Genomic DNA, 22,396 nt, shown 5'->3' with positions numbered 1-22,396 from the left:
AAAAAACGTAATGTACGTATATGGGTAAGATATGTTGCCGGTGCAAGTCAGTTATTGAACTAGTTTGCAACATTTTGATGTCAAAGGTGGAGATTATCAAATGCAACTAATGGATGTTTTCTTTAACCCCTATCGAGTTAAAAACGACGATATTCTTTCGAAAATCCTATAATGAATCATAATTACACCAAAAATTGTTAATTTATTACTTTTCTAAGGGAATTTTAGAAATTCCAAAAATGATACAGAAATATATTTTTTTTGTCAAGGCTGATCCAGCCGTTTTGGAGGTTCGGAAGAAGCAAACGCAAAAGCGGATTAAATTTTAGAGCCATTAATGAATATTTGGATTGTGCATATATAAAATTATCATATCTTTACAGAAGCTTTCAATATTATTTCTGACTGATAAATATTTTTCAAAATGTTACTACAGTAATTTACTAAGGTTTACCGGTACATAGAAATTGCAATATTGTCCTCTAGTCAAACTTTTTATATATTGGAGTGAACCATTCCATGGTAAAAATTCTCATTTGGTATTCAAAAATAATCATTTTGTATATGTTAATTAATCATATTTTATAGCTATTATATATAAGCATAATTGTCATCCATACACACAAATAGTTATTTCTAATAGGCTTTGAGCATATACAATTTGCTAAAAAATATTAATACCAAGCATTTACCTTCGATTGATTATTTTATCATATTGCGAATCTTTAAAACTCTTAATGTAACAAGCCTCTAGATTTCTGTGCAATATCTATCAGGAAATAAAATTGGATTCTTAATCATTTGGAACCAATTTGGTAAAGTTGGTTTGCGTATGTGTGTATGTGAGACGATTCTTGCCTTTCATCGACGTTTTCTCAAAAACGGTTGCACCGATTTCAAATTATTTAAACTATTCTATTACTCGATCGACCAAGTCATTTCTTTGCAATTAGCAAAAGTTTTCGTCCACGATTTAGCTAAAAATCCCATTAATTAACCTACACAATGTAACGGATAACTGAAAACTCTTCATATGGCTATGTTTTCTAGAATTTTGTGTATACCTTCTATATGTTTAAATAAACTTTATTTTATGCTTTCTCTATATTTTATTCAAAATTAAGTCAACGGATAGCTATATAAAAAAAACAATTTGCTTGAAATAGTCATTCACTTTCATGCATATATGTCAAGGAAATATTCTACATTTGAAGTAATTATTCAACCCACGGTTTCGTGCAATTCTTACAAATGATTTAAACTATGCAAATCATCACGCGCGTATTTTATATGTGTACATTAAGAAATTTAAAGAATGTACTGTATTCTAAATTTAAAAAAAATGCCTACTGACAATTAGGTAGGTGTGTTCTTTTACCAATATTTTTTATAATATTCATATATCGATACTTTGTGGAGTTCATTTTCAACGTGAATGTTATTTAACTTCCCGTAGGGTAGTTATAGAAATGGGCCGAAAATCGAAAATGAAAATTTTTGCATTTCTCGACGTTTTGAAAGTTTCTGAACATTGTGGCATACCTCAGAAAAAATGGATGTGTGTGTGTGTGTTTTGTATGTCCGCATTTTTTCTTCCACGTTTTCGGGCGCACGGAACAACTGATTTGAATGGTTCAAAAAACATTCGATTCCTATTGATAGGGAGATGTGCTGATTATTTTTTGGCAAAGGCAAGTTCACCGGCTCGGAGATACGTAGCAAAGAGTGCAGAAAATAGAAATCGAGTTTTTGAAAGAACGGAGCATCCAATTTGAATGATCGAAAAACATTCAATTCGTAATGACGGAGAGAAGTGGTGGTTGGATTTTGGCAAAGGCAGATCTAGCCGCTTCGGAGATAACGAGCTAATATGCAAAAAATGCAGTTTTTGAGAGAACTGAGCATCCGATTTGAACGATTCAAAAAACTTTCTGCTTGTTTCGACAAAATAATTGCTTTTGGAAAAAAAATTATTTCAATTATTTCTCCCAATTTTTTTTTTCTCAAAATTTTTTTTTTTTTGTATATCGAAATAATTGAGATTTTAATATTAATTCTAGCTAAAGTTCTAAAGCTCACTTATATACTTTAAATAAATAATTTTAACTTTGTAATTCAGTTTATATAACTCTTATAAATATTAGACAATGTTACACTATTTATAATAATATATTCGAAAACATTTATATTTTTCGAACATTTCGTTACTGTACGGGAAGTTTCAGCAATTTGCCTTAAGGCACGATGCCATACACACTAGTTTACTTATTTCATTTAACATTTCTGATTCTGTGCAACATACAGATATGTGAGGTGTACTAATATATAATCAGTAGATCTTTTATTAATATTTTTATTACAATTGACGTGATTTACATACGTTTTATATCCATATCATGATTTTGTCTACTAATTTTGATATCCTTTACATTAAATTAGCATGTGATTAAATTGCATTGCGTGCATCGACGTTCGTATTACTATGTAGTATGTAATGTATACTTAGTCGATGTTTAATCTGATATTCATATCTTCACGTGTGACTAACATTAAAAATGTTGCTGCCGAAGTAACCTTATACTCTAATCAAGATTAGAGTTCAGCGAATCTGAGTAATAAAATTCGTTAGATTGCAACGAGAATGTAAGGAATACAATACACGAATTTGTCCATGAAACAAAATAAAACCTGCTGAAAACAGGTGCAAAGCTGAAATTTGCCAGAAAAAGGTGATGCGGTATGCTTGGTAAGATTTTAAAGGAGTTGTTCATTCAGGAGTTGGCCATTTGTCATCAGCTGGATAAACTAAATGATATATTTCAATAGAAAAGATCAGAATTAACCCACAACAAGGTATAGTCCTGCATCAAGGCGAGGCAAGACCTCACAAAAGTTTGGTCAATCGCCAGAAGCTTTTGAAGCTTAAATGGGACCCAATGACACATTCATCATATTCTCCAGATCTGCCATCATCGGACCATTATTTATTCCGGTCACTAAAAAAAATTTTTAGGCACTTTGATCAATTTTTTGCCAATAACGACCAAAATATTTATGATTTCAGAATTATAATACCAGTAGTAATAATAATATGACAAAAGATGTTGGATCAAAACTGCCAATGCATAATTTATTAAAGTAAATATTTATTGTACGAAAATTACGTGCAAAAATATCTATGAAAAACGAAGTTACTTCCGAACAAGCCAAAAGCAAGAATGAGATTACTGTTTAATACAATTATATTTGATACATAATGTTTTATTTGAAAATCGTCATGCATACCTGCTTGAGAAGATACTACTTATTCAAAAGTAAGTCCGATAAGAAAAATTCACACCAGTTTACCATTACAGTTCGAAGAAATTCTAATACTAAGAATTAGATAAAATCGTAATAAAACTTATCGTCTATTAATAAAATACAATATGAAAGAAATATATACAGTAAAAATAAATTACACACTCGCATTAGTGACATATGTTAGTAAAATAGATTAAATTTATAATAGTTCTATAGCATTCCTACCTGGAGCCATAGCAGCTCTGCTACCTGAAACAAGAAAACAGAGTAGATAGATAGACAGCCTCCACCGTAGTACATAATATAAATTAATATAATTTATTAGCACAGAGGTTCTCAATCATTTTCTATCGCTTTGAATACAATAAGGTGAAATAATTTTTATACAGTGTCCAAGAAAATGATTGAAAATCACTACATTGTTAACCCTTCACATAATCATGGAAAGATCGAATTGAATATAATTTAAATTTAAAACTGCGTAAGGAAGAACAAGAAATAAGCATCTACTTTGTCCCACCAATAAAATAATTCGATAAGAATATTTATTAAAACCAAAAAATAATGCAATTTAGCTCACTCTCGTAAAACTGGTCTTTTTAATCAATTTGCTTTAATATTTGGTATCATGAAAGTTGCGTAAGTTAGGATCTTATGTTAAACTATAAAATTATTTTTTAAAAATTGGTCGACTTTTTTGAACCTGTTTGACCTATTTTGAACTGACTGTGAGTAAAATGCTGCACTAGCGAAGATTATGTCATTTTTAGGTTTTTATTTTTTTACTGAAAATTTTTTAATGGTAAAATTATCAAGTATTTTACCATTTTACAATCCTGATTAAATGCGCCAACTATTGATGAAACTTGCCAACACACTTTAGCACATTTTTTTAAAGAAGGGCCTCTCAAAGTCAATTTTGAAATTCATTGTTCAACAAAAAGTCTGAAAAACTTGGTGCAAGTATGGTATTTTTATGCTTAAATCAATAAAATTAATAGATGTTGGCCATAATAACCGAAAAACTGTCATAATTTATCAAAGCTCTAGGTTGCGCTTAAAAGCTCACAATTTTCAAACCTGAGATATTTTTTTCTAATTTTCTCAGGATAATTAAGTTGATAAGGTCTGGGACACACTGTTTGCTAATTTCCTAATTTGAACCATTAGAAACAGGATTTCCTAATTTGTATGGTTCGACTCAGAAAAAAATCTGATTCTAAACATGATTCGATATGGACAAAAAACAAACATCAATGTATTATTCATTTAGTAAATGTGATCAAAATTTATGATAAATTAGTAAACCAAGTAAAAAGTGTAAACATAAATTACCATTATCAAAAAATCCTACGTAATCAAAAGTTACGTGTGATTCACAGACTTTCTGGTGTTAAGTAATAGTTTCAAAAACAATTTTATGAGAAGAAAATTTTATAAGACAAATGGTCTGAAAATTGATATATGGTTTCTAGAACACACATTTATTATCAAAATTAAATATTAATATTTCACGAACGAACGAATTTCCTCCCAGCTCTCTATCAAACCCAAAGACAATGACGCTGTTGTATCTGCGCATTTTTATATTCACATTTATTAAAATTATGTTTTTATATTTATTAATTACCTGTAGGGTAAATTATAGCAATCGCAAAAAAAATGAAAATAAAATTTTTACGTTACAGAGGTTTTTGAACATTTTGCCATACCTTAGAAAAAATTGATGTATGCGTGTATGTGAAAAAAATTGCCATTTGGCGGATAAAATGATCATTAGACCTATGCACATCAAATTATCACATGTTTTATAGATATTTTAATAATCATAACAAATTTTGTTCACTTTTCTATGGGTTCTGAACCAATGTTTATCGCGATTGCTTTTTTTTTATTTATGATTTATTGGCTTTATAAACTAGTACATTAGCCATATACTAAATTACATAATATCTACACCATCTCTTAGTCTAGTCTTACGTATATATCATTGTTTTATGCTTTGAAAAGATGTTTAGAATCCTAATTAATTTAAAATATAAAAGAAATCAAATTTTTTAAAAGGGTCTTCTTTTTCAAAAATTTTAAAAATCTCAAAGATCGATTTTTACAGAGTTCTTAGAAAATTGAATCTTTTTTAAAAACATAATTTTTTTTTTAAATTTATATTTATATTTTGCGCCTTGATACGAGTTGATTCGAATCAAGTAAAATGTGATTCGAATCAAGTTGAATAATTCGAATCACTTCATTCGAGTTGGCACATTACTAGTAGTTACTATACAAACAAAGAATAATATATGCACTTTATAATTAACATAAATTATAATTAAAATATTATAATTATTTTTGTAAATAATTTTTACCATAAATGCTTAATCAAAAAAAAAAAGATTAATATTAATTTGATTTAATTTTTGTACTAAAAACATTGTTAAAGTCGGGAAATATTGATTCGATTTAATGACATCGTACATTAAGAGGTGAACTATATTATTAACATTTGATTTACATACTAATTGAATTTTTAATACGTTTTAATATGAGAATATGTGGCTTAAATAGTAAAATATTATTATTATTCTATATAATTTTTTTCGTTTTTCATTGTTGGTTGGGTTTCGGTGTATTTACTTTTATTCCTTATATATAAACAGATTTTCAAGAGTGGATTCAAAATCTGAACTTAACCAAAGATAATAAATGATATGTTGAATCGTACTATCGTATCGCAACCTTTGACTCTTTGACTCAACCTCAGATGAATGTAAATTTTATGAATGTATTTATACCCATCAATTTATAAATTTACTGCATGTGTAATGTTAATGATCTACAATTTTGTAATATAAATTGTTAACTAGTTAAGAGAAGAAATGAAACAAAAATTAAGTAGTTATTTGTTATAACTTGATGGTACTGCACCGAATATAAAAATTTTAGTTGGATTTTAATAGGTACAAATATTCAAAGGTACTTAATAATAAATCAGTATATCCGGCCAAGCTCTATAAAAAACCTTTCTGTAACAAGTGTGCAGCCTATACAAATAAATTATATGTATATAGTTAAATAAATTCACACACACACATATATATATATATATATATATATATATATATATATATACATGTATATATAATTTAGAACTACTAGGTTAATGATTTAAAATTCCGGTTTGTTTTTTATGCAAATAGTTAATGGTTAGCAATTGATAATGAGTTTAAATAATTTTATAATCACTATCATTTACATTTTTGTTTTAGTTTAGTCGACTACTGAATAAACATTAATGACTACAACAATTTTCTATTTCAAATTGTAATAAATGCTAGAAGACTAATGCTAGAAAAATACTATTCAAAATCAAAATTAGTGTATTCATTAAATTAGACTTATTTTTAACTTCCTGAAGAAGAAGTTTATGTTTTCATCAAAAAATCCGATTCGCTAATTTTATGTTTTCTCAACGTTTCAAGCCATTCTGAATCGAATGAGACCAAATTTGGAAAAAGTATGTGTGTGTATGTGAACAGATTTTTGCCGTAAATCGACGTTTTCTCAAAAACGGCTGGACCAATTTCAAAAATTTAAAAGCCATTCGATGTATCTCTATGAGGACTAGCGTTTCTCAGTTTTGTGCGATGATCTCCGAGCTGTTTCTTTGTAAATCGCAGAAAAGTGAAAAATTTTTCGTCCACGTTTTAGTCCGCAATTGTGAATCGATTTTGAGATTTCAAAAACCGTTCGAAAGATATTGGTTGGGAATCGTGCTGATTACTACGGTAGATACCATAGTCTTATAGATCATACTAAAATATTACGGCCCCACGACAACTCGTTTTACTTTAAAAATTCTTCAAAGTTTGCAAAAATTAGTATAGTTTTTTTGGCATTTGTCAAAATTAGACCTTTGATCGACGTTTTCTCAAAAACGCCTGAACCGATTTCAGAAATTTAAAAGCCATTTGACGTATCTCAAGGAGGACTATCTTTCCTCAGTTTTGTGCAGCGATTGGCCGAGCCGTTTCTTTGTAATTTGGAAAAAAGTGTTGAAATGTTCGTCCACATTTGAGCTCATACTATCAAATCGATTTTAAAAAATCAAAAACTGTTCGAAAGATATTAGTTGGGAATGATACTGATTAGTTTCGGGTGAAAATCTACCGACCTGTTTTCTTGTAATTAATTGTTGAAAAAAATTTAAGCCGACTTTCATGGAACTTTTTTGGCGATATATATCATGGTCTTATAGAACTTACTGAAATATTACGGCCTTACGACAAGTAGTTTAATTTTAAAAATTCATCAAAGTTTGAGAAAATGAGTAGTTTTTTTTACGTTTGTTAAAATTAAAATTAGACGATTTACTTGGTATAACGATAGAGTACTTGGTCTTAATGAACATACTAAACCATTAAAGTCCTGCAGAATCTGGTTCACTTATAAAATTTATTGATTTGTGAAAATTTGCTTTTAGAAAATACTCCAAGTTAACGTGTTCGTTCGTTTTCAATTATGTGTAATAAATCCACTCGGAATACTTTTAATCACTCATAAAATGATTTATTTTTTAATGATGCAGTCGATTGTTTACACATATCGGGAAGTTCATGTAACTTGCCTCAAGGCAAAATATTAATACCAACTAGTTAATTTTATTTTTCACACCATTTTACTTGTGAGTAGCATATTAGTTGTTGTTTTAAATATTTTTTGAAATAAAAATTTAAAACATAAATAATTACTAAACTAATTCTTACCAAAGAACGCAAGTACACATATTATCCCTAAAGTTCTCGGAGGTAACATTTTATTATAATATTATATCGCACTACGAACTAAAACTATTTAAACAATTTAATTAACTGTTTTTTTCAAACACTATTTTAGTTTAGAAGTTCAATGAATATTTCTTTTGAAAAGTATTTAATTTGAACATATTGCACTCTCTTTAAATAATTTAAATAATCAATCGACTATCAATTTAAAATGATTTTTTCGATGAGATCAAACGTACAAAACAGTCCACATCCACATCACAAGCGGTTATCACGACATGTTTAGAATGAAATGTATAAAGTTGGCACTATTGTAAATTATGAAATGTAATGGTATTTTATTTATTTCGAATTAATCGACATCACTGTGATTTTGTTTAAGATATGTCAAAAGACGTTCTCATGCTTCTTTTAGCTCATGAATGTACCGTATTATGAATATACAACTGGCGTTTGTTGGCCATAACCGGCCGGCGAATACATCCAATAAGCAACACCAACACATCGACGTGCAGACATTTAACACGAAGGGGTTTCAAACCTTTTAAAGAACTTAAAATATACTAGTGGCGTATGCCTTAAGGTCTATCGTGCCTTAAGGCAAATTGCTGGAACTTTTCTTATCCTCATTTATTTTTTTTTTGAAAATTTTGAAATTTTTGAAAAAAATTGACTTTTTTGAAAATTTTGTAACCCATTCAAGTCGTATAATTCATATTATCCATACAGATCTATACTAATTAATACTGTCGAAAATGTCGAGGATTTGTTTGAAGAGCTTCATGTAATTAAAATTAACATATATTCATTGACTGCTTGTATTTTTTCTTTACGTACAATCTCATTCTTTGAGCAGCCCTAATATCTGTCTTGCCTATAAAAATATTTCTCATTTTAATAACTTTAAAGATTTATAGAAATTACGAATAATATAGAAATTATTTCAATAAACTTACGTTTCTTACACGGCACAAATATTTTATTTATTTTATTATTATCATTATAATTATTTGCGGGGGACAAGGTAAAATATTCTTCTAATTCAGGCATTTTTTATTAAATCAAGATTTGTTCTACGATGTAACCTTCGAATCTAATTACTCGAAAGATTTCTATTCACTCGACACGACGACTAATAGCAATCGACCCGTATAGAAATTATTTCATCGAGAGCGAATGACGAACAGTTCTAGCGTAACGGACTTTCGTTGCATTTGTACGGATTTACACCCTAGTCGCGCCTATAGAAGTTTAACTTCAAAAGTTTTACTTAAAAAATAACATACAATTTTTGTGATGTTTAGTGGGGGGGGGTAAGGGGAGTAATATTATATATCACTACGTATCACCAAGGTGGAGGGAGGTCTCCTTTAATCAATTCTTTATGTGAATTGTTTTTTAGAAAAATAAAATCGCACGATCCGTTTTTTTAAAAAACGGACTTGCCATTTTTGGCTCCGCATTTTTGAAACTATTCGACTTGCTTCTGCCAAAAACTGATAAGCAAGTCTCGAGATCAAAATGTTTTTTGAATCATTCAAATCGGCTGGTCATTGCTCTCACACACAGCCATTTTTTCTAAGGTGCATGAAAATGTCAAGTAGGTCTTAAAAAACTTAAAGATAGTGAAAAAATAATTTTTGATTTTTTTTGTGATAACCATGCGATAACTAATTCACCCTACGGGCAGGTTGTACTTTTTATCAAATATGAATTTATTTGGGAAAGAAATAATAATAGTTTTTTGTCGAATTTGAATGGAAAACAACAAATTTGAATTTTGTATAGGATTTCAAATAAATTCCAAATATCAATCTGAAAAATGATACAGTACTTTTATTATGACTATTATATACGTATGTACAAATATTTTGCTAACAAATTAGTAATTCTACATTATTCGACATCTTATTTCGGATCAGAGATAATAATTTAATCTATATACATATTCAAATTAAATGTAAAGCATTGTGATAATATTTTAATAAAAAAAAATGATATAAATTTAGAAAAATTATGATATCAATAATATATGTTTATAAATTATTAATTCACATTAGAGTAAATATTTCAATTTTTATATGGGCATACATCGGATATCTTTAATTTAATATTAAAAAGCAGGCAAAACTTGTAAATTATTAGTTATTTGTACTTTGTCACGTTTTAATTTTTGTTTTTCTTTTTAAAAAAAATTCATATAGAATCATGGGGCATTAGGCAAAGAATCTTTTTTGTCGCCAACCCTGGTTATTTAATTGAATTTGGTTAATAAAAAAAAATTACTTAATATTTTTAGTGCATAAATCAATTAAATTTATGAATCTTGAATATATTTGAAATTAATATCATTGGTGCATATTTTATAGTGCATATGTATTTTTTCATTTTTAAAGTTAAAGAAAATGTTGCAAGCCCCAGGAACAGATTTGAGGCGTAACGAAGCATTTGGCGACATAATTCAAAAGAAACGCTCATAATAAAGTTCAATTACTATTGTCACAACTTATATTAGTTGCCAAAAATGTACACTATTTGTCTCAGATTATATTTATTATTATATACAAAATAACAAGCGTTTGAAACCTAGTTTTAAATTCAATTTAAAAAGGTAGGCGTTAAAATATTTACGTTGATTATGTAACTGATTTCTGTCTTGGATAGAAATTTAACACCCATGCCAAAGATGACGCTATTGATATAGGAATGAACTGCAGTTGAAAGTAGTTTTCTTATTCAAATCATATAATTTATTATTAACTTCCCGTAGGGTAAGTTATAGTAATGGGCTGAAAATCGAAAATGAACATTTTAGCATATTTTCATTTTTCAGATGTTTCTAAACATTTTGGCATACCTCAGAAAAAATGGATGTGTGCGTGTGTGTGTGTTTTGTATGTCCGCATTTTTTGTCCACGTTTTCGGGCACACGGATCAGCCGATTTTAATAGTTCAAAAAACATTCGATTCCTATTGGTAGAGAGAAATGCTGATGCAAATGCAAAGGCAAGTCCAGCTGTTACGAAGATACGGAGCAAAGAATGCAGAAAATAGAAATCAAGTTTTTGAGAGAACGGATTATCCGATTTGAATGATCCAAAAAACATTCAATTTGTAATGATTGGGAGAAGTGGTGATTAGTTTTGGCAAAGGCAGGTCCAGCCATTTCGCAGATAAATAAATAAAGCTAAATGTACAAAAAATGGCAGTTTTTGAACGAACTAAGCATCCGATTTGAATGATTCAAAAAACTTTCTGTTTGTGTTAACGAAACAATTGATTTTAGAAAAAAAAATCATTTTTGTTTATTTTTATTATTTTTTTGTATATCGAAAATAATTCACATTTCAATTTTAATTCTGGCTAAAGTCCTGAAGATCACTTTAGAAGGGAAAGCAATTCCAGCAATTTGCACTAATGCACGATGCCATACACAACTGGTTTAATTCAGATTTAAATGATAAGGCGAATTACTATATATTTAGTCACTAAATTTGAGTGCATAAATTGATCAACTTTTTGAGAAATATATAATATTTTTTTTAAAAGTACATGTGTTAAGTACATTTTTTATTTAGCCAATTTTTTAGGGGTGAAATTTTTTTGTAAGGTGTAGAGAGACATTTAAAAACTTGCAATTGATACAATTATTAAATATTTTACGAATATGTATTTTATTTTAATTTTATACATTTCAGTTAATTTGATTAAAATATTTATAAATAAAATCAATAAATAAAAGACAATCAATAATGAAAATGTTATTTATTTTTATTGGTATTTTGAAATAATTAATAATATAAAAATAATTTAATTAGGGATATAATATTTCAGAAATATCTCTTTAATTAATAGATCTTTTTGAGTAATAGATAATATTTTTTTAAAAAGTATATGTATTGATGTATTTCTTTATATTGACCATTTTTGGGGGGTGAATGAATTTTTGTAAATATGAGTTAGACATTGAAAGAAATGCAATTGAATCTATTATTTTAATTTTATAAATTTTAGTCAAAATGATTAATTTTTTTAAAAATAAAATCAATAAATAAAAAGGCTATCAATAATGAAAATATAATGTATTTTTAATTATAATTTGAAATAATTGATAATAAAAAAAATAATTTATTTTGAGATTTAATATTTCTGAAATATCCTTTTGAGTAATGAATCATTTTGATCAAAATGATACTCGAGTAATAGATAATAATTTTTTAAAAAGTACATATATTGATGTATTTCTTTATATTGACCATTTTTGGGGGGTGAATGATTTTTTTTTGTAAATAATATTAGAAAGACATTAAAAGAAACGCAATTTATACTATTATTGAATTTTGTATGGATATGTATATTATTTTAATTTTATAAATTTCACTTAAAATGATTAAATTTTTTCAAATAAAATTAATAAATAAAAAAGGCAATCAATAATAAAAATGTAATTTATTTTTATTTATAATTTGAAATAATTAATAATAAAAAAAATTAAATTATTTGGTGATTAAAAGAATATTTTAGAAATATCTCAATTTCTACTTAAATTCTTAATTGACAAATCGTCTATTACATATAATTATCATATTTTAAATGAAAAATGTTTAATTATAATTTATAGCATAATTTTATTCATAATTAAAACAAAAATTAATAAAATATCCATAAGCAAAATACACCCTCATTGGTATATACCTCAGATCTAATTTTCCCAAGATTTGTATTTTTTATAAATTATTATTAATTATTTATAAATATGTAATATTTATATTTATGACGTATTTTTACGAATTACTTAAAGGTTTCGTTTATTTTAACCCACTTCGATTTCATTTTGAAAATTTATATTCAAATGACAATAAATGTGAACTGCATTGAATAATCTATTTTTAGAATGCCTGTGAAATAAAATTTTGGTTATGTGCACGAGGACCATGACTGTAGCATGCTTTAAAACACATGCGCTGATACGATCGCGCAAATTACCGAAAATGTTTTAGTCGAAACACGAATAGAAATCAGTTCTGGCGGCAGATTTGAAAATCGTTCAAATATTTTTTATCACGGAAAATATTTCTTAAGGATTTTTTGGCATTTTTTTATTTCGATTTTCACTAATAACTAATAAATTACTTCAAGCAATTAATTATTACCATGTAATTGTTATTTTAATAATTATTTCATATTTTACATTTATCTAATACTGCCTGATTACACATATATCCTACTCTACTTGAACACGTGTTGAACAAATAGTTTTCTTGTATACGACTTTATTATTTTAATTAAGTTCTGATGATTTGTTTATTAATTTCAATGAATTAGAAAAAATTAAAGTTTTGTTGAACGACGATAGTATTGATATCAATACATTATTTGTCTAAATTAATATTTATTTATTTGTCTTCTAATGAATGATTTACTTACAATCTTTAATACCTAATTTAAAATAATAATAATTATTATTATATTGATTAACTTATTGTAATAAATTAATAATTATAATTATTAAGGTTTTTTTTTTCAATGCTAGGTTGGAAATTTAAGCAAAAAATAACTTATACGACAGGGAGACACGACTGATTGTATAACTATCATGACAAAAAGAACTAGTTGTAAGTGGCATGTTGTCTTGAGGCAAATTGCATGAACTTTCCGATATGTGTAAAGGATCGATTTGAACAATTATAATTTGATTTTTATATGATCTACCTGTCTACCTGTCCACCTGTCCACCTGTCTCTCTATCTATCTCTCCACCTGTCTTGCTTAACTGCCAACTTTTCTTCTTTGCTACATGTCATTCCGTCTAGCTGTTCACTTGCTTACCTGTTTTCCTGTCTACCTACTTATAAATAATTCTTTTTGTATAGGCATCAATAATGATGATTTGTAAAAATCATATTTGACCAACAAATGTCAATTTTTATAATTTTTATTCTGGACAATCTTTCGTATGAATGTAGTTAGTTTTTCATTACGTCAACACGGGTAAAATATTTTATGAATCAATCAAATCAAATGCTCCATTTTCTCAGAAATTGTTTTTTTGCGTTTTTGGTTCAGTAGCTCCAAACCGCTGGACCTGCCTTTCGCCAAAAGCTAATCTGTTGGTCTCTCCATCAGTAGTAATCGACTAATTCAAATTGGTTTATCGGTTAACGTTGACGAGTTCTGGAAATTTTAAATTTATAGTATAACGAATGGTCGTAATTTTAGATTACTGGTGAACTTGATCATTATTTTTGTGGTCCCGAGAAATGTTATTTAGGGTTATGGTTGTAATGTTTAAATGAATAAAAGTAATAAGAATTTAACACATTAAACGAAAAATTGTTATAACATACTTTAAACAAAGTTCTAGGTTTTTCTTGAATGTTCTTGAATTTCAAACTGCATGAAATAGATTTTTTTCTGATTTTTTTTGTGATGATTCGTGATGTGGATTTCTGGGATATTCTGTGTATGTGTTCTTACAAATTTTAAGCTTTAGAAATTTGTTATTGGTTTTATTCAAACAATGATATTAATTCAAATTATTTTATTTTTACCAACACTTCTATGTGCTATTGCATAACTTTTAACAAATTGTAAGAACAAGCTGTTCTTAAAAAAATGCAAAAGATATGTGATAATAATTACATTTAGTATTATCTTTTAAATTTTAATACAATGACATTTATTAAACTGCATTGTCATAATTGAAGAGGTCATACTATTGGTTAAATATGATGTCTGTAACTCTTATATGTCATAATGATTTTGAATGTTGAATTCATTAATAAAGTTTAAACAGATTTTAAATTGCAAAAGCCTAGTGCCAGTAATCACTATTGAAATATAAAACTTACAATTTAAGTTATAGGTAAGAACTGTAAAAAGGAATATGAATATGTTATTTAGTACATGCTATCAAAAATAAATAAAATCGTTTTTTTCCTTTGAATTAAGCTAATATTTTCTTTATCCTAAATTATGACAAGGACTACTCGATCCATAGAAATGAGTTCAATCAACAATGATTAATTTTCTTTATCTTTAATAACGCAGAATGTATCTCTGTCAACAAATAACAAACCTATACATGTAACATACATATATTTATTTAAACAAAATTCAATGTCATTTATTGCATGTCCTTATTACATATATAATATGAAGGCGAACACAATGTACCAAAAATATTTGACCTTGTATATCAAAATTGTGTTTGCATGATTTAATCATTACATAAATTCATAATGATTGTGGAAATTCAATACTAATAATTATATAGTTGGAAAAATATTTTGCATTACCACGGCGATGTAAATTTTTAAAGTACATTTTTGTAAAGCAGAGTGCAAAATTTCTCTATGATGCACAATAGTTACTGATGTCATTTTAATTGCCATTGTTAATATAGAATATTGCAGAAGAAAATAATTTTAACTTACTTGCAATATCAACTTTTTCTATACTAACAAGTATTTGAAGTCGAAATAATTTGGGTAAATCATTTACCCGAAGTGAAGTCTTTAGTGAATCTTTCTTTGAAATTTTTTTACATATATTATGAGAGTTTGTTTTAGTCACAAGCCTTACCAAAAATTGCTAAATTTATCAATTAAATTTTTTGATGATTCTATTACTCTATTTGTGGCAGGAATAGCGGATCGATTCTTGGCAATTACATAAAAAAATAAAAAAAAGTTTAATAGAAATTGAATTGCGGATATGAAAAGTAGAATAAAAGTTAATTCGATATTAATATAATTAGAATTGTTAAATTGAATTTGAATAAAATTAGAAGTAAGAAGAAAGCTAGAAAAGATTAGAATTGGAGAAGATCAGAATTAAGTTAATTTGAATAAAAAGTTAGAAGTATGAAGAAAAAGCAAGATTAGAATTCGGAAGAAATAAAAGAATGAAGAAATCAGTTGCGAAGAGCTGAAGATTAGATAGAATAGGATATAAAAATTGTGTAGAATATATAAAGATGACATAGAATATAAAAAATTAAATGTTGTAGGTGGCTAAATGCTCTAAGTAAGCCAGGCCAATAAAATTAAAAAAAACACTATTAAAAATTCAAAGTAAAAAAGATATAAATATATAGAAAACAAGACAAGAAGATGGTAGACATAATAATTGTTTTAAAAATAATTCAGTTTCTCTTTTAATTAACTGGATGGACTTCTGGTAAAAAACTTTTTCGCTTGTAATTATATATCGTTCACCATCTGAAATATTATTACATATATTAATTTTGTTATTTATTTTTTATTTATTTTACTTATTCTGAAGTGAAAAATTTGCTTTAAAAAAGTAGTTATTCTTTTTAGTCTTTGGATACACCCAAATTGACTTGTTCGATGAATTATCAATTAATGGCTTTTTGTGAACGTTTTTCACTGAATTTCTATCATCTAAGATTTTTCTGAGCTTAAAATTATCCGCTGAAACATTTCCAAAACAATTATTATATATTGGAGATGGAAAGGATACAATCGATAAAACTAGATGCTTCAAATTATCGATGGATTATTCTATAATCACTGATTCGAAGGATACATATTTCATACCCTTTTACATAAACTTATACCTATTGTTATTAGAGTATCATAATCCTATTTTTTTTTCAATTGTTTTTTTCTTACCTTATTATTCATCATAATATCTATTTTATAATTTTTTATTATTGAGGATTTTGTTCTTGATAGAAAGCCCTTAACCATGGAACGTAACTAGTTCTGAAACGTTGCAAATAAATAATATTTTCAAATAAACTTATTTTTGTTATTTCCAAACATATATATTATTGAGTTCTGGATAATATTCTAATTATAAAAAATGATAAAACAAATTATAAAATTGATTTTTTGATCAAAATTTGTTTTTTTTCAAACAATGTCGACGTTTCAATGATATGATTGTCTTTCCTCAATATTTGCCTGAATTAATTTAAAATTGCATAAATATAGCGAAAAATCTATATTATGCGATCCTGAGAATATCACTTGAATATAATATATATATATATATATATATATATATATATATATATATATATACTTTGTTGGAAAACCAGTATGACTTCGGTTATATGTAAATATTATTATACGGAAGATAAACATCTCTTATTAACATTGAAATTTATGAGTAAATATCCTTATAAGATGCATAAATATTGCTAATCAGCATAATTGAATGAATAAAACTTATTAGATAAGAAATATTCTAGCAAATAGCGATGTATTTATCAACATTTTTGTTTTAAATTGCATGTATTAAAATGAAGATCTGTCTGTAAATGTTTATTATGATTTTAAAATCAGTTCTGGGAAAAACAATATTGACTGCACTAATGTACCTAATAATTTATAACTGCATTTTAAAATTTAATGTTAATCATAGTTGCAGGTCTAAACTTTACTGTTTTTGTAAGAATTTTATTAACTTCAAACTACAGGAATATCATTCATACGTTTTCTTACTATACTCTTGCTTATGCCCAAGTAGACGGTTTTTAATGATTCTAAAATTGATTTACACAATTTTTTTTTAAATAATACTGCTTGTAAATATTAAATGTTATGGAAATTAACAAATCACATGATAAGACCATAATAGAGACCTTATATAAAATTATATTCAATTCAGATTGAATGATGCCATGCAGCTATTTTTAACATAATTCGAAACAAACAAATGTAATATGATAAAAATCTTAATATAATTTTTTAAATATTTAAAATTATAGCATAATCCTTTACACTAATAGTTAGGCTTGCAAAAGACCATCTTGTATTTTTAGTTATCTATATATTTAACAAAACTTTATGATGCCATTTTATTCGCTATTGTATCTGAGTGTTTTACAGAATTATTTTCAAAAAAAATTGTATAAGTACCTACTTATAGCTATCATTTCTCGAAACTTTGGAATTCATATTTTATTTTTGCCATTGATATGAAGAGGAGTCAAGTTTTTCGTTACATAAACTATGGCGTATTAATTTATTATGTGGTTTTGTAATATTTTTTATATCTTTTTCAAATACGTGGAATAAGCTAGCTTATTATAATATTATAATGCTTATTATATAATTCAGTATTTAATGTAAAATAAAGAAATTTATGTATTCGAATAAACTACTGCAATCAAGTGATGGCTGTAATTTGTGTTGGTTTTTATAGTCAATAAATATTATTAGGAAATAATTAATATTTATTGACAATAGAAAATTTTGTATAAAAATTTAAATACTTCACATATTGCCTCAATGTTGTATTAGTTAAATAAGCCAACTGAAACGGATTCAGGACAACTTACAATTTGTAAAAAACTTCTAATTTTTATCATTTGTTATGATAATTATTCGATAGTCATTATTTACATGGCACGTGTTAAGAATCTTATGATATAATCAACTTTTCTTTCTATGATTTTAAACTTTTTAGACCTCATATGCAATTTCAATCAAAACCAGGTGTCAATGGCTAGACCAGGAAATTTTGACGCGGTCCATTATTTCAAATTTTAATAAAAAAATTATTAATAAAATAAAAAAATAATAAAAAAAAATCCAACAAATGTTTACGAAGAAACTTTCTGGTTAATCTTTACCAAAAACTAATCAGCACGATTTGCAGGTTATATCTTTTCAATGGTTTTCAAATTTTTAAAATCGGTTTAGAATTTTTTAAAACGTCGAAGTAGCATCAAGTTTTCACTTACATACATTTCCCATTTTGGTACCAAACAATTTAGAATATTACTATTCTAAATTATTCTATTTATGATTTTTATTATTATTTTATGAGTTATATTGATTGACATTAATTAAATATAATTATAAATATTAGTTACCCTAATGGGTAATTACTATTAGATACAATTTATTAGATCAAGTTAATTTGCCATAATTTTCTAATTGTTCTTATATCTGCTGTAAGGACCAATCAAGCAATTCAGAACGATTTGACACGTCAAAAAAACTAAAAATTATCAAATAGGATTTTTGGACAACGGCATACAATTCTTCTTCGAGAAGTTAATATATTAATTTCATCTATGTCTTCAAATCAAATCAAATTTTTTAGACTGTACATTGAATAATGTATAACTACATTATAATATATTTAATTTATTAAGTAGCTAATTGAAATGAATTAAAATACTCTATTGTTTAAACAAAAGATTAAATTCTGAAGATTATTAGATACCTTATCATCGTCCAATAGAAGTATTCTGCTAAAATCATTAGTAATTGCAACGAATGATTAAGATTTGTAAAATTTATTTATTGATTTCTCGAAGGCTTACAATTAGTAATCCAAACGCCTTTCTATCTAAATCCTGTTATCGTATCGTTATTAGTAGATAAGAAATGTTTTTATCAAACTTGATAGTGGAAAACAAACAAAAATCATTGTCATTTGCCCAAAATTCATTATTTGAACACGGTTAACTAATAAATATACAATATGGGAAATAGTTAAGTAATTAATAGATTCAATCTTATATTTTATTGTCAGTTTAGGTTTCTTGATAAAATACCTTGCACGATGCAATATCTTCTCATATTTTTCGTTTTTCAACTTATCAGCTATACTTTCAAAAATTTAACTAAAGAACATGAACAAAATATACCCAAATTTTAAAGCAAAGTGATAAAAAAATCGTATCAAAAATAGTTCTGAACTTTATATCAACAATGTGCTTCTATAAAAACGCACCAAGTTAATGGATTGTGTAAATATAAGGCTAATTCTCTGATAAAATAGAAATGGTATGGCAACGCTATGTTGAGGGCCTATCTTCGTATGAATTGGTAGCGATGAACGGCCAAAAAGCTATGTATTTGCTGTGCAATCATACGTTTTACTTATAAATTCTAAACTTCAAAACGCACAATTGTCTAACAACAATTCTATCATAAGTGCATTTTTATGTCTCTTTGATAGCACGTGAAGTTAGGTTTTATTTGTGAAACGCCTGATTGCACAGCAAAATATTGCCTTTTTACCGATTTGCATTATCCGATTCATACAAAGATAGACCCGTAACATAGCATTACCATAACGTTTGTATTTTATCGAAGATTTGGCCAATAATTTACCATAATCGAATATAATTTTTAACAATACATAGTATTCAGGTAAACGCCAACAGCTGGAAATCACGAGAAGACAACTATACTGTTTGTTAAACCAAAAATCTCAGTTGAGCACATGGCATAAACTTCTTCTGTACAAAGTCACGTTAAAACCAATTTGGACGTACGGAATACACTTTGGGGAACGGCGCGCAAATTCAACATGGCCATAATTCAAAGATTTCAAAACAAGATTTTGAAAGAAATTATAAACGCGCCCAAGTATTCCCAAATTGGTTGGTTCATACAGATTCGAACATGAACACAGTTAAGGAAAATATTGAAAAATTCAGTCTGAGATACAAGGATAGAATACAGAACCAACCAAACATCAAGGCCAAAAATTTAATAAAATACTATGACTTTGAACGGCTCAGAAGAAAACGGCCTCTTTTGATATCCTTTAGTAGGCTTTATTTAATTTTTTCACATCAGGACTACATCTATAAGCTAAACATAACCGATATCAAATCGGATCACCACTGGGTGACCTTTCGACCTTTTTTCCTTATTTAATAAACCATTAAAATTATTGAATGTTATTTATAACGACTGATTGTAATTCACAAATGTAAATAAAAAAAACATAGTAGTCAGGTGCTTTATAATAAAATTTACGCTTTTAAATCTTTTATGAATAATTTAATCAAATATTATTATGTAAATCTTTAATTTTCTTGCAAGATGCCTCTAATATTGAGGTCAGGTTGAACGATTGATACATATTAAGACACGAATTAGAAAAATATGAAAAACTAAAACTAGGAATATTAGCAAAGAAGCAAATTTTTTTTTTTAAGTGTTATAATAAAAAGATTGTAAGATTAAAATAGATAGTTGCACTTTTCCCAATACGATACTTGCAGCATTATTGCCAGTACATCATATACATAGAAAAACCGCGAATTTCATTAGTGGGAATTGCGTATAATCTCGATGTTAGTTGTCGTCGTTGTCGTTATCATTAATTAAATCGATTGTCTGTTTTCATTGATAATATAAAAGTGGTATTTTCTGAATAGATATAAAAGCGAACAGTTCGATCTCTGAGTTGTTATTGCAATCAATAATTATTTACAAATATGAAGTGTGTGCTCATATTATCAGTTTTGGCTGTTTTTGCCATCAGTTTGACAAGTGGCCAAAACGTGCAAAGGCCGCCTTGTCCGTGTCCAAGAAATTTGGACCCAGTTTGCGCGTCCAATGGCGAAACTTTCTCAAATCCGTGCCTGTTCAATTGTGCCAAAGAATTTGAAGCAAGATCAGGAAGGAGTATCGAAATTGCAAGAAGAGGACGCTGTGATGAAAATGCGAACCGTTACGAATATGGAAAATGATGAAATAATGTTATCATTTAATAATATACTAATAGTTAAACAAATAACACAAAATCTACAAATATAGTTCAAATTATTATAATATAAATATAATAAATAATATATTTTTGTAGCAACAAGGTTGTATTTATTAAATTTAATTGTTCATACTTATGTCGTGTTACATTTTAGGAAGTTCTGCAGTGGTAGTTTAGTTGCAGGTTGTAGTAGATTTAAATTTACAGTCAACTCTTATAACGCGGTACTCTGGAAACGCGGTTTCCATATTATGCGGAGCTGAAATTGCGACAGCACTTCTTTAACGCGGTACTATTACAGCGCGGTTTCCGTCTAACAGCCCATAAGATTCTTCCGTGCAGCCTGTGAATAACTCCTACTAACTAGGTATAATGTAAGAGGTTTTAATAAAATAAATTATCGACCTTTTTATCTTTTACAATATGTTTACATAAACATGCCAGTTTATTTTATAACTGTGTACGACATCGGTTTTGGTAGTGTCAGAGGTAATTCACAGTACGCGGTTTAGTTGGTGACCAACTCTTCCCTAAAAAAATCTGGAAGTTTAGTTTTTGTTTGATTTTTGTATCATATTCTTACATAAACTCATCTTATATTGGTCTTTATAAAAACGCGCTACAAGCCTGGTTTGTGCTTTAATCCGAGTTTTGTTACCGTATTACCACGATACGCATTTACCGCGTTATAGGAAGGTTGACTATATTTAAAATAAGTTTCTTGAGCTTGCTTTGTCTTCGTTGTATGAGATTGGTCTTGGTCCTTCAAACACAGATTCCAGGTGTGATACATTCTTCCGCCAGCTTAATATCAAGCA

At 27.3% G+C, this 22,396-nt stretch overlaps 1 protein-coding gene across 1 annotated transcript; it reads left to right on the top strand.

Moving 5' to 3' along the window:
- The first annotated feature begins 21,306 nt into the window (after positions 1–21,306).
- LOC113377811 (serine protease inhibitor dipetalogastin-like) lies at positions 21,307–21,677 on the top strand. The gene has a single exon (XM_026618236.1). The coding sequence runs from the start codon at positions 21,307–21,309 to the stop codon at positions 21,559–21,561; it is 255 nt and encodes an 84-aa protein (XP_026474021.1). The 3' UTR covers positions 21,562–21,677.
- Positions 21,678–22,396: the final 719 nt, after the last annotated feature.

The sequence above is a fragment of the Ctenocephalides felis genome, unplaced genomic scaffold (genome assembly GCF_003426905.1).
Source record: "Ctenocephalides felis isolate EL2017-DRISC unplaced genomic scaffold, ASM342690v1 CF-g0.4_SCAFFOLD_01886, whole genome shotgun sequence".
Lineage (NCBI taxonomy): Eukaryota > Metazoa > Arthropoda > Insecta > Siphonaptera > Pulicidae > Ctenocephalides > Ctenocephalides felis.
Note: the sequence above shows the minus strand (reverse complement) of the source record. Positions and strands in the feature narration are given on the sequence as shown.

What these genes read in the sequence shown, in the direction of transcription:
- LOC113377811 (XM_026618236.1), top strand. Translation starts at nt 21,307, where the DNA reads ATGAAGTGTGTGCTCATATTATCAGTTTTGGCTGTTTTTGCCATCAGT.